This window comes from Pseudonaja textilis, chromosome 15 (assembly GCF_049901715.1).
Source record: "Pseudonaja textilis isolate UNSWEBS1 chromosome 15, rPseTex1.2, whole genome shotgun sequence".
Taxonomy (NCBI): domain Eukaryota; kingdom Metazoa; phylum Chordata; class Lepidosauria; order Squamata; family Elapidae; genus Pseudonaja; species Pseudonaja textilis.
In genome coordinates, this window is record NC_142004.1 from 6,977,386 (window position 1) to 6,991,398 (window position 14,013).

At 44.4% G+C, this 14,013-nt stretch overlaps 2 protein-coding genes across 3 annotated transcripts in view; one reads left to right on the forward strand and one right to left on the reverse strand.

Annotated features, from left to right (window-relative positions):
* GNB1L (G protein subunit beta 1 like) overlaps positions 1-14,013 on the reverse strand; it is a 195,262-nt gene that overhangs the window by 132,021 nt on the left and 49,228 nt on the right. The window lies entirely within an intron of this gene.
* The window catches only part of TBX1 (T-box transcription factor 1), a 36,337-nt gene that overhangs the window by 15,822 nt on the left and 6,502 nt on the right, over positions 1-14,013 (forward strand). For both annotated transcript variants that reach the window (XM_087913380.1, XM_087913381.1), the window contains exons 3-7: positions 929-1,030; positions 4,696-4,867; positions 6,766-6,921; positions 12,612-12,679; positions 13,318-13,418. In XM_087913380.1, the coding sequence (XP_087769506.1) occupies positions 929-1,030; positions 4,696-4,867; positions 6,766-6,921; positions 12,612-12,679; positions 13,318-13,418 (599 nt within the window). The remainder of the gene's footprint in view (positions 1-928; positions 1,031-4,695; positions 4,868-6,765; positions 6,922-12,611; positions 12,680-13,317; positions 13,419-14,013) is intronic.

The following is a 14,013-nucleotide window of genomic DNA, read 5'->3' on the forward strand; positions in this document are numbered from 1 at the left end:
TTTTGTACTGTACTCTTTACTTTGGTCTGCAATACAGATTCTGACCTAGTCAGTGGTGCTGGCTGGAATTCTTCCCCCAAATATGCTAAGTGCAGAATTAAGCAATCAGAGAATTATGCGGTCCTTGGTGCTGTCTGAACTTGGTGGCTTTCTTGCAAACGTTTCATTACCCAGCTAGGTAACATCAACAGTGTTAGAAGGGAGTGGGGCTTGCTCTCTTATTTGTCTGCAAGAAAACCATCAAGCTCAGAAAACACCAAAGACCCCCTGAGTTACAAATGCCCTCTTCTATTGGTAGAGAATTGAGGTTTACAATGTGACATCTGAAGTCCATCAAACAGAGGGTATCCAAGTCACGTTTTTTTAGACCAAGATGCTGAAGAAACCAATACGTAGCCAGTGGGGCAAAGAACATGTGCTGAAGAAGAGTCTTGTGGCACTCTGAAGATGGCCAATTTATAGTCAGTTCCTAATGGGGTCTCCTTGTGATCTCATACATTGTTTAGAAGAGGTGGTTAGGTTTTTTTTAATGTCATATCAAAACTTGGCTATGATGACACTGTATGCAGACACATTTTGTAGAAATGTCTTCAAAGTTGGCAAGTTTAAGACTTGTGGACTTCAACTCCCAGAATTCCTAAGTTTACATGACTGGAGGAGGAATTCTGGGAGTTGACGTCCACAAGTCTTAAAGCGGTCAAGTTTGAAGGCCCCTGGTGCGGGGTCTCCTGCTTGGGCGAGGGGTTGGACTAGATGACCTACAAGGTCCCTTCCAACTCTGTTAATCGGTTAATCTAGCCACCTTCCTACTGGGTTTCTAATTGCCCGATGCCACCTCCGTTTCTTTTTCTTTGGAAAGCAGAGGTCAGAATGGGGCTGTGCCAGAGGAGCATCTGTCCTTCTCAGCTGTCTCCTTTTCCTCCCGCAGGAGAATGTTCCCCACGTTCCAGGTGAAAATTTTCGGGATGGATCCCATGGCAGACTATATGCTCCTGATGGACTTTGTCCCGGTGGACGACAAACGTTATCGGCAAGTATTGGTCCTCTTTCGGAAGAGATGGCCTCCGAGTAGTCGGCTGAGTGACTTGCAAGGAACAACGGGAGGGTGGAAACCACAAGTAGCAACTAGATCCTGGAGCTGTGAGGCCCGTCTCCTTTTTGTCCTTGCTGAGGGTGCAAATTCCCCACCGAGGCAGAATGTTCCTTGGAGGATTCAGTACTGATTCTACAGAATTGTGAGGGACAGTTTGGTCTAGCGGTTAAGGCAGCAGGCAAGAAACTGGGAGGCTGTGAGTTCTAGTTTCACCTTAGGCATGAAAGCCAGCTGGGTGACTTTGTGGCCAATCACTAGGAGGCTATGAGTCCTAGTTCTGCCTTAGGCATGAAAGCTAGCTAGATGACTTTGAGACAATCGCCAGGCGATGGTGAGTTTTAGTTCTGCCTTAGGCACAAAAGCCAACGGGGTGATTTGGGAACCAATGACCAGGCGATGGTGAGTTCGAGTCCTGCCTTAGGCACAAAAGCCAACTGGCTGACTTTGGGCCAATCATTTTCTCCCAGCAAAACCCACCTTACAGAGTTGTTGTGGGGAAAATAGGAGTGGGAAAGGTGCGTCGGATAAGCTAACTGACTTGACTTATTTGCAAAACTTACACAGGCAGGATATAAACAGTAAAATGTTGTCCTCAGCCCAGTGTTTTAATCTATTCTGTTAACTAGGAAGAAGAGCAAAAAAATAAAAAACCCTGACTTTTTGGAGACAAGAGGACAATTCATTTCTAGTAGATAGTCATGGGAAGGGCTGGTTAATCTATGCTTTTCAGTGAGGAGGGGGCTTCACTGGGTGGTATAATCCTCCCCCAGTGGCCCTTCTCCCTCTGCCTTACCTTAATTTGTTCTTCCCTGCTCAGCTCCTTTCAGGCACTTCTCTCTCTCTCTCTCTCTCTCTCTCTCTCTCTCTCTCTCTCTCTCTCTCTCTCTCTCTCTCTCTCTCTCTCCAAAGCTAGCCTAAACTAACTGTTTTCCTTGCCCTCTACTTCTTGCCAAGAAGCTGCAATTTAGGAGCAGGGAGCTAAACCTCAAATTTGTTGCTTTTTTTTTCTGAATCATTATTTTGCTTTGAGGCTTCAGTCATTTGTCAGTGATTATCTCCAATTTTGTTCTCAGTTTAAAAGCAAGAATGCCTTTGAGCCATTTTTTAAACAGGTTTTAGTAGAAATCTTACCTTTCTCTTTCTCTCTTGCTTTTTTTCTTTCTTGTTTGTCTTTCTCTCTCTTATTTCTTTCTCTCTCTCTTTCCTTTCTTTCTCTTTTTCTTTCTCCTTCTCTCTCCTGCCTCCCTCCTTCCTTCCCTCTCTGCTTCTTCCTTTTTTTATTTTTCTTTCTTGTTTCTCTGTCTCTCTATTTCTTTCTCTTTCTCTCTCTCTCTCTCTCTCCTTTCTTTCTCTTTCTTTTTCTTTCTCCCTCTCTCCTGCCTCTCTTCCCTCCCACCCTCTTTCTTTTTTTATTTTTCTTCCTTGTTTCTCTCTCTCTCTCTCTCATTGCCGTTAAAATAGGAGAGGCCTAAGGAAGTAGAAAAAAGCAAGCAAGATCAGGCTTCGGCTAGTGATTAACTTTTCAATGTTCCTTGCATTATTAAAATCACAATCTCTCTCTCTCCCTCTCTCTCTCTCTCTCTCTCCCCCTCCCACGTTACCTATCAACTGTGCACTCTCCACATGTGCTGGGTTCCAGTTCCCATAACTCCCAGCATTATGGGGGTATTTCAGTTGGGGAAAGTTCATTCATATTCATATTCACGTTCACACTTCATTCTTAACCTAGCTACGAACTTCAGCTATTCTTTAAGCTTACCAAACATGCTGGTTTCACATGATCCCCGGACAGTCGAATATCACCTGGGTTTCATGTGTCCTGCAAACACATCCACCACCACCTATTTCACTGACTTCCTTGAGGGTGGCTGATAAAATCTCCTGGCCAAATCGAGCTACCCTATGTGAGAAGAAGAGGGGAACATTCATAGAATTGTGCTGCCAGTAGTTTCTTTTTCTTCCAGTTGTTTTGGGAAATCTGTGATATCGCTTCTTGCACAACCAAGGGGTCCATCTCCCACCTCCCTTGCTCAAACACAGAAGCACATGTACACACACACACACACACACACACACACACACACAAAATTCTCTCTGGAACAATGCCAGCATTTGTTTGTTTATTGAATAAATATGTATGGTCATCTGTCTCACTCTCCAAAGTGACTCCAAGCAGTTTACAGGAGTTTAAAAGCATAAATATCTAAAACGATGAAAAGCATTATTAAAATCAGGGGTCTTCAAACTTGGCAGCTTTAAGACTTGCGGACTTCCAACTCCCAGAATTCCTCCTCCAGCCCTGTTAGCTCGGGAACTCTGGAAGTTGCAGTCCACATGTCTTAAACTTGCTGAGTTTGAAGACCCTTGATTAAAATGGACAACAAGGAAATGAACTTAAATGGATTCAAATCCAAGAGCAGAGATGAGTAATTACTCTCTGTTTCCCACCCTCCCTTGACCACCCAACATTCGGGGGGGAGGAGGGAGGGAGGAATAAAAAGAGAATCCACAATGACCTCATGGGTGTCGCGATGACCTCATCGCCCGCTATGATGTTACTCTCCCCTTCCTATGCCCCTTCCCTTTGCAGACCCTTCCAAGCTCCTTGCTTGCTCACCGACAAGGAGGTAAATATTTCGGCAGCTTCCCGGAGGGCTTCAAAAAAAAAACCCGTTTGCTTGTCAAAGGAAATGGGATCTGTTGCATGCAAGGAAGAGGTTTTTGCCCCAGGCGCACCTTCCTTCTTGCTCCGATTCCTCGTTTGTCTCTGTTCAGTCTTCATTGGGAGCCTTCACTGAAAACTGCTTTTTTTTTTCAAGACACCCTTGGCTGAGAAGAATCTACTTTGGGGTGGGGGGTGGGGGGTTGGTCCGATGACGGGCACCGGGGTTGGATAGGTGGCAGCCAGCATTACCCAGATGCCAAGGCAGCTGTCCAGTAGTGGCTTCTCCATGCAACCACAGTGCGGTCTTTAACCCAGCGTTTGGGTTTACGTCATATCTGGGCTGCTATAGGAGATAACCAGGCTGAGGGAGGGGTCAAACACGTCATAAGTCATGAATCCCTGCATGCCCACAACAGATGTAACTCTAGCTCATTTTGAATGCTTCTCTTATCCCAGTTGGCCAGATTCTTCTTCTTCTTCTTCTTCTTCTTCTTCTTCTTCTTCTTCTTCTTCTTCTTCTTCTTCTTCTTCTTCTTCTTCTTCTTCTTCTTCTTCTTCTTCTTCTTCTTCTTCTTCTTCTTCTTCTTCTTCTTCTTCTCCTTCTCCTTCTCCTTCTCCTTCTCCTTCTCCTTCTTCTTCTTCTTCTTCTTCTTCTTCTTCTGTCACTACACTACTATTACTACTTCCTCCTCCTCCTCTTCTTCTGCTTCCTCTTCCTCCACTACCACTACTACTACTATATCATCATCTTCTTCTTCCTCCTCTTCCTCCTTCCAAATCTGTCATCGGATGTTGGCATCTCCTACATCTGCCAAATGTTTGTCCCTGCCCCCCCTCGTCCCAATCAAATGTGGGATTTCTTGCTGGTCTCCTTTCCAAGTGTTGCAAGTCAAATCAATTCCTGATTGTTGTTGCTTTTTTTTTTGCTTCCCCGCAGGTATGCATTTCACAGTTCCTCCTGGTTGGTGGCTGGCAAAGCTGACCCTGCTACTCCTGGGAGAGTGCACTACCACCCGGATTCCCCGGCGAGGGGAGCTCAGTGGATGAAGCAAATTGTGTCCTTTGACAAATTGAAGCTGACGAACAATTTATTGGACGACAATGGGCATGTAAGTGGTTGCTGCGGAAGGGAAAACCGGGGACAGCTGGGGAGGTATGAGGAGGGAGAGGTGAATAGCCCCACTAGCGGTACCATTTATTTCATCAATTATTTCATCACCATTTATTTCATCAATTATTTCATCAATTATTTGATCACCATTTATTTCATCAATTTAGATGCACACCTATTTCACAAGTGTGACTCTGGGCCTCTCACAAGCAATAGCAACATCTTAAAACATTTTTTTTTAAATTAAGTGTTAGCTTAAAAAATGGTTTAAAGTAACCAACATTGGTCACATCAAATAAATCACCATTATCTGAGGCCAGGTTTCTCTTCACTTTTATGCTCTTTTTTTTGTACTTTTTTTTGTACTTGTTCAAAGTAATTCTTTGTATTTGGGTGTTTTCTGGTTACTCTTAAGAGTGGGGTGACATTCAAATTGATTGAATGAGTGATGGAGTGATTGAATAAACGATTAGATGGTCCATTCAAATTCCTCCTGAATTGATCAAGAAACTATTGACCAGATCTATTGGGCTGCAACAGATCCATACAGATCCTTTGGGTTACAACGTTGTGTCTAGATCTTATCAGCCTTAATTGGCCTTGAAAATTCAATGCGTGGAGAATCAACTTCCAAAATTCTGTGAGTTGAAGTCCACACCTCTTAAAAGTCATCAAGGCTGAGAAACGCTACTCGATAACATTGCAGCTGCGTGATACAATAAGCCCCATCATCCCCAGCCAACATGGTGGACTTGAATGGGAGATTCAAGGTTGTGGGGTAAACTGGGGAGATTAAATGTTGGAACAATTGAATAATTGAAGGGTAGAATGATCAGGTTGTCCTTTTGAATTCTTCCTGAATTGATCAAGGAGTTGTTGACCAGATCTATTGAGCTACCATAGATCTATACAGATCTATTGGATTACAACAACATGTCAGCCTCTTATCGGCCTTAACTGGTCTTCAACAGGATTAAGACTTAATTGAGAGACTCAAAGTTGTGGGCCAAACTGGGAAGATGAAAAGATGTTTCTGATTTAAAGCATCTACCATACCTTTCAAAACTCAAACCATAGCTTTCCCAATGAAAAATAGCTCATTGTTTTAAGCTTTGGGGATCATCTCCTATCCTAAAAAAGATACTCTACACATCCTTCCTCTACAACAGAAGAAGATGATGGGTGAGGTGTCCACCATGTTGGCTGGGAACGATGGAGCCTGTGAGGTCATGCAGCTGCAAAGACCTTGAGTTGGGTTTTCCAACCTTGGTGACATGAAGATGTGAGGAGGTCAGATTCCAGAATTCTGTGAGTTGAAGTCCACACATCTTCAAGTCATCAAGGCTGAGAAACCCTACTCAACAGCTGCATGATGCAACAAACCCCATCATGTCCATCCAACATGGCGGACAACTCACCCATCACCTTCTTGCCAAGCTGAGGCGAGCGAGAACCAGAAGTGGCCTTTGAAGTGGCCTCTTCTAAGCTGAACATTTTGTGGAATAGTGTTCTCTCTCTCTCTCTCTGTCTTTCTCTCTGTGTGTCTCTCTCCCTCTCTCTCCCCCTCCCCCTCTCTCTGTGTCTCTGTCTTTCTCTCTGTGTCTCTCTTTTTCTCTGTGTCTCTTTGTCTCTGTTTCTCTGTCTCTCTCTGTCTCTGTCTATCTGTCTCTCTCTCACTCTCGGTCTCTCTCTTTCTCTCACTCTGTCTCTCTGTCTCTGTTTCTCTGTCTGTCTGTCTTTCTCTCTGTGTCTCTATCTCTGTGTCTCTGTCTCTCTCTCTTTCTCTCTCTCTCTTTCTCTGTCTCTCTCTGTCTCTCTGTCTCTCTCATTGCTAACCACCTTGGTGTGGCCGAACGGACCAGTTATACAATTTCCCTTGCTCATTTTGTCATTCAGATCATTTTGAACTCCATGCACAGATACCAGCCCCGTTTCCACGTAGTTTACGTGGACCCACGGAAAGACAGTGAGAAGTACGCGGAGGAGAACTTTAAGACTTTTGTCTTTGAGGAGACCCGATTCACCGCCGTCACAGCCTACCAAAACCATCGGGTGAGTATCTGGAATTCATTAAGGAGACTGCAGGCTTTCCAAGACGTCATTTATCAACCGATCGCCCACCGCAATCCCACCCCCCGCCTTAAAAAGGCACCTTCCCCTGTCCAGCACACAACTCCATCGAGTGACATGATGGATGAAGAGCCGGAAAAGAGAAAAGGTTGGAGATTGTTGGGTGCAGTCAATCAACCAAATTTTTCTTGTTTTGGTAGGGGAAAAAAAAAATTGGTGCAAAGCTCTTAAAGGCAACACGTTCCTGTTTAAATCATCTCCGATACGAGGGGCTGGATGGAAGAATTAAGTCAGTTTGCAAGGGAAACCTTGCAAATTCAAATTGGGCTCCAGTTTTAGCAGCTCTAGGGGACACGGTGGCTCAGCGGCTAAGACACTGAGCTTGTCAATCAGAAAGGTTGGCAGTTTGGCGGTTCAAATCCCTAGCACCACATAACGGAGTGAGCTCCCGTTCTTTGTCCCAGCTTCTGCCAACCTAGCAGTTCGAAAGCATGTAAAAAAAAATGCAAATAGAAAAATAGGGACCACTTTGGTGGGAAGGTAACAGCGTTCCATGTTCCTTCGGCATTTAGTCATTCCAGCCACATGACCACGGAGACGTCTTCTGATGAACGCTTGCAGGAACCGGGCCTGGCTAGTCTAGTGAAGAGAAGGACCAGGGGAGACAGGATAGCAGTCTTCCAATATTTGAGGGGTTGCCCCAGAGAGGAGGAAGGGGGTCAAGCTATTCTCCAAAGCAACTGAAGGCCAGACAAGGAACAATGGATGGAAACTGATCCAGGAGAGATTCAACCTGGAAATAAGGAGAGATTTTTTGATAGTGAGAGCAATCAACAGAATTTGCCTTCAGAAGTTGTGAGAACTTCATCACTGGAGGCTTTCAAGAAGAGAGTGGACTGCTATCTGTCAGAAATGGTGTAGGGTCTCCTGCTTGGTGGGTGGGGGGTTGGACGAGATGACCAACAAGGTCCCTTCCAATTCTGTCAATCTATAATCTAAGTCCTCCACATAACACTGACACATCAAACTCTGAATAGCCCCAGAGGGATGGGGTTGATCACGACAGGTTCCAGAAGTTTCAATTTGGTAACATCTGGAACATTAGCGGTTCTTGTCCTCACTGTTATATGGGACTCTTATGCAGCTGGTGACCCAGAAACCAGATGCGTGCATGAAGTATTGTTCTTATCAGTTTCCCATGCATGCAATTACGGTGCCCTAATGGAGCAGAAATTGTGTGAATTTGCAGCAAGGGATAAAAATGCCGCATCTTCACTGCATCTGTTTATACATCTGGGAGATCTCCATGCCCAGAATGTGCCCAGGGAGCCTGGAAGCCCTTTGATCGCCAAGCTCCATGGATTATGGATTGCTTGTGTCTAATGTGACCTCCATATTCTCGGTGCCAGAAGACTACATGGGAAATGCGTCTCTACGGAGAAGAACCCATGAAATTGGTAAAGCCCAACTCCGAAGCAACTTGGAATGCTCCAAATCAATTAGAAATAGGGGGTGGGGGGGGAGGCTTCTTTTGTAGTAAAAAATAAGTATCTTGGGAGGCTTTGGAGATGTTGCCCTTCTCTGCAGTCAAGAGTTGAAGCCAAGTAGGGTACACATAGGCCTCAACATCGGTTAGCGATGATTCAAAAATACAAACGGCGCCGGGAAAAAATGCGACCTAGGACCGTTCTGCACACTTACAACCATTGGCACATCCCCATGAAGTTGCGCGATCAAAATTCGGCCGCTTGGCACCTGGCCTCATATTTAGGACGGTTGCAATGTCCCGGAGTCCCGTGATCCGCTTTTGCGACCTTTTGACAAAATCAAAAATCTACGGGGAAGCCCAATCCACTTCAAACTCAGATAGCCTGGTGTGAAGAAGGCCAGTTTCTGAACCAATGCCCCTCAACCTTGGTGACATTAAGAGATATGGACTTCAAATCCCAGAATTCCCCAGCAAGCAGGGGGAAGTTTTCCCAGCCAGAGTTTCCTACCAGCTGGGGAATTCTGGGAATTGAAGTCCACACATTTTGAAGCAGGCTGACTGGGGAATTCTGGGAGTTGAAGCCCATATATCTTAAAGCTTGCTGGATTATGAATTCTGGGAGTCGAAGTCCATTTATCAAAGCATGCTGGATTAAAAATTCTGAGAGTTGAAGTCCATCTATTTTAAAGCTTGCTGATTAAGAATTCTGGAGTTGAAACCCATATATTTTAAAGCACGCTGGATTAAGAATTCTGGGAGTTGAAGCCCATATATTTTAAATCTTGCTGGATTAAGAATTTTGGGAGTTGAAGCCCATATATCTTAAAGGTTGCTAGATTAAGAATTCTGAGAGTTGAAGTCCATATATTTTAAAGCATGCTGGATTAAGATTTTCGGGAATTGAGATTCATATATCTTAAATCTTGCTGAGTTAAGAATTCTGGGAGTTGAAGCCCATATATCTTAAAGCAATCTGGCTGGGAAACTCTGGGAGTTAAAGTCTACCCATCTGAGGAATTCTGAGAGTTGAATTCCACACATCTTAACATCGCCAAGATTGAAGAACCACGTTCACAACTCCGAAAGTCCCTTCTGGGAGGCTTATCGAGGAGACTCACTCTTTTCTGCACAGCTATTCCGCAGCTAAATAACGTACATTTTTGCATCTCCACCAAGTCCTGCAGACTGTCTGAAGAGCTATCTGCCTTCTCTGCTTTTCCTTAAGCATTTCATCTGCTAAATCCCTTGATGGCTTTCTGAAGGAATTTGATCACCCTGGGAGGCCTGAATGTGGAGAAGCAGAGATCTCCACTTTCCCTGCTCCCCCGCCCCCAAAATTGGCAAAACAGCACGACTTGGGTTAAACTGATCTTCCTGTATTATTGGCAGCTCCCATTCCTCACCAAAGCAATTCACACACCCCAAAGGGGGAAAAACAGCGTTGGGTAATGTTAGGTCCCCATATTTTTGCATTTCTTTGGAGAAGACTGGTCTGTGTGAGAATAATATTGAAAAGTTCACTTCCATTTCTGAAAAGTGCACCAGAATATTTCGCTTTGGTGGTGCATGCATATAATAGAGGGGTGTTATATATTCTTCTTTATTTTATTTTATCTGTATCCCGCCTTTATTAGTTTTACAAGTAATTCAAAGTAGTGAGCGTATTCAACACACACCTTCCTCCTCCTAATTTCGCCACTCCCACAACAGCTTTGTGATGTGCATTGGACTGGCCCAAAGTCACCCAGCTGGCTTTCAGGTCTAAGGCAGGACTAGAATTCACTGTCTCCTGGTTTCTAGGCTGATGCTTCAACCTGCCTCTCCAAGATGCAAAAGTTTTCACAAAGGTCACATTTTGTATTCATTCAATTGCAATGCGGCTGAAAAGATATCCAATCAAATTGGTCAGCTGGAATCTTCCATTTCCTAAAGGTCTACGGAATCAAAGATCCTTTTGAATTTTTTCCTCTTATAAGGAACATAGTATGCCCCCCACCCGCCCCCAAATTAGTCTTGCGTGTAAAAATCCTCCCAGGAGGTGGCAGCACTGAAATGACTTTCCAGTGGGTTTTTCAAAAGGAGGGAGGTATTAGGATGAGAGACCACCAGAAAATCCCAGCGCTGTCCATTAGGGTGGAAGTGCAAAAATCCACCAAGAACATTACACAGAAGAAATGGAAAAGAAATCTTGGGTGTTGTGCTTGATTTGGAAGATGCCAGGGGGAGAGGTATAGTGGGCAAACTTGTTCAGAAGTGCCCCATTTCGGGAGGGGGGGGGATTGACACTGATCTCACTCTTCCTCTTGATGGACCGCAAATCTCTTGCTTCGAGGGGAGCGCGCTCTCCTTGAATCTGATTTTCAGAAGTGCCTGCTTTCCCACCCGTCCAATGTACCATTTCCAAGGGAAGGAAGATGTGCCTTTTCCTGCTAAATATAAGAAAAATGGTAACCGTGTTATTTGAGAAGGAGGAGGAGGAGGAAGAGGAGAATGAGATGTTTTCAGAATAATGGAGAAGAGGAGGAGGAGGAGGAAAGGAAAAGGAGGAGAAGGAAAAGGAGGAGGAGGAAAAGTTTTCGGTATAATGGAGGAAGAGGAGGAAGAGGAGGAGAAGGAAAAGAAGGAAAAGGAAGAGAAGGAGGAGATTTCAGAATAATGGAGGAAGAGGAGGAGGAAGAGGAGAAGGAAGAGGAGGAGGAGAAGGAAAGGATTTTGGTATAATGGAGGAAGAGGAGGAGAAGGAAAAGGAGAAGGAAAAGGAAGAGATTTCAGAATAATGGAGGAAGAGGAGAAGGAAAAGGAAGAGAAGGAGGAGAAGATTTCAGAATAATGGAGGGAGGAGGGGGAGGGGGAGAAGGAGGAGGAAGACAAGGAGGAGATATTTTCATATTAATGGAGAACGAGGAAGGGAAGGATATTTTTTCATAAAGGAGAAGTTAGTATTGCAACAATGAAGGAGGTGGAAGAGAAGATTTTATTCCATAATAGGAGGAGGAAGAGGAGGAGGAGGAGGAGAGAAGGAGCAGTGATGGAGCCCAAGGAAAAAGGGGGACCATAGAGCCACCAAGGCTGGAGGGAAGCTGTGCCTTTAAGAAGACTTTTCCAGGCTGGCATCTCTGTGATCGCTTCGAACAGCTGCTTATTTTCTCTTCTGCTTTCTATCACTTTGACCTCGAACGGCTGAACTGTCACCGAGGGGCTTAAAGTTTGTTTTTCAACCCATTCCGGAAACTCACAATCATTATACTTTGTCCCTGGATTTGTTTAAATATAAAGGGGTTATAAAGAAGTGGGAGGAGGTTCCTCCCTCCTTCGCTCTTCCCCCACCTCCCTGTGAATGAAATAAATACTCTGCAGTGACGGTCTGGGGGAGAATAGGACGGGGATTTGTTGCAGAGATAATATGTGCTTTTCAAAACAATCATATGTGCTTTTCAAATCTGAAGCTTCAAAGATGCCTGTCCTGGTGCTGAGAATCAGATTTAAAAGACTGATAGCAATAGCCCTTAGACTTATATACCGCTTCCCAGCGCTTTTACAGCCCTCTCTAAGCTGTTTACAGAGTCAGCCTCTTGCCCCCAACAATCTGGGTCCTCATTTTACCCACCTCACAAGGATGTGGAACGCTGAATCAATAGCAACAGCAATCGCATTTAGACTTATATGCTACTTCATAGTGCTTTACAGCCCTTTCTAAGCGGTTTACAGAGTTTTACGAGGTTAACAAGCGACACAATTTAAAGTTGAGAAACTTGAGAGGACAATCCATAGGGCGGACATTCAAAAGCAGCAAAGTTTAACGTGGGAATTTTAAAAAGAGCTACATGTAAATAGAGGTAGCCTCTGCCTTACAGTCATTTGTTTCGTGACCGTTCAAAGTTACAATGTCACTGAAAAAAAAAGTGAATCGGGACCATTTTTCACACTTACGGCCATTGCAGCCGCCCCGTGGTCACATGGTCAAAATCCAGGCCCTTGGCAACTGACTCCTATTTATGACTGTTGCAATGCCCCAGGGTCATGTCATCTCCTTTTCCACCCTTCTGACAGGCAAAGTCAATGGGGGAAGATTCACTTAACAACTGGGTTACAAACTTATCAACTGCAGTGATTCACTTAACAACGGGGGCAAGGAGATTGTATAAAATGACTCTTAAGCCATGTCTCTAATTCTCTCCTACAGATAACCCAGCTTAAGATCGCCAGTAATCCATTTGCAAAAGGTTTCCGGGATTGCGACCCTGAAGATTGGTAAGCCTGTTTAATTTGTTCTTCTCTTCTACAGTGTTCAATAGAATACAGATCGATAGAGCTGGAAGAGACCTTGGAGGTCTTCTAGTCCAACCCCTGCTCCAGCAGGACACCCTATACCGTTTCAGACAAACAGCTGTCCAATTTCTTCTTAAAAAGTTCCAGTGATGGACAAGGGAGGGAGGGAGGGAGGGAGGGAGGGAGGGAGGAAGGAAGGAAGGAAGGAAGGAAGGAAGGAAGGAAGGAAGGAAGGAAGGAAGGAAGGAGTTGGAAGGGTCCTTGGAGGTCATCTAGTCCAAACCCCTGCCCCAGCAGGAGACCCTCTACATTTTCAGACAAATGGCTGCCCAATTTCTTCTTAAAAGCCTCCAGTGAGGGAGCACCACAACTTCTGAAGGCAAGTCATTCCACTGATTAATTGTCCTCCAATTAATTATTAACTAACATCTTAATTGATTGGCCCATCCCTGGCTTGACTCAGATGTGGAACTTAATCTGCTCCTACAAAAATACAATTCATGCAAAAACAGAGTACCCCTCTGCAGGAAGCTTGACGTGAAAGATGAGTTAGGTATCTTTCCCCCTGTTCGGTCACAGAGCAGAACCATGTTCTGATTTCTCTCTCTCTCCCATAACAGGCCTAGGAATCACCGACCAGGAGCCCTGCCTCTTATGAGCGCCTTTGCTCGGTCGAGAAATCCCGTGTCTTCCCCAGTGCACCAAAACGGAACTGACAAAGGTGAGTTTCCCACCTGCGCCCTGAGCCTCTGATAGTCACAGCTGTACAGGAAAACAGTAGCCCAAAAGGGGAGCTTTGTCATTTCTCTATGGATAATTCCCTGTTCATCACGCCCAGTCATCTGATGCTCTAAATCTGTCTGTCTATCTGTCTGTCTGTCTATCTATCTATCTATCTATCTATCTATCTATCTATCTATCTACCTACCTACCTCCCTACCTATCTATCTATCTGTATCTATATCCATCTACAATATCTATCTATATCTATCTTCTATCGATCTATCTATCTTGCTACCTATCTTGCTACCTATCTTGCTGTCTGTCTGTCTGTCTGTCTATCTATCTATCTATCTATCTATCTATCTATCTATCTATCTATCATCTATCCATCCATCCATCCATCCATCTATCTATCTATCTATCTGTATCTATATCCATCCACAGTATCTATCTATCTATCTATATTTATCATCTATCTATCTTGCTATCTTTCTGTTGATCTATGTATCTATATCTATCTATCTATCTATCTATCTATCTATCTATCTATCTATCTATCTATCTACACTCTCTCTCTCTCTCTTGATGTATAT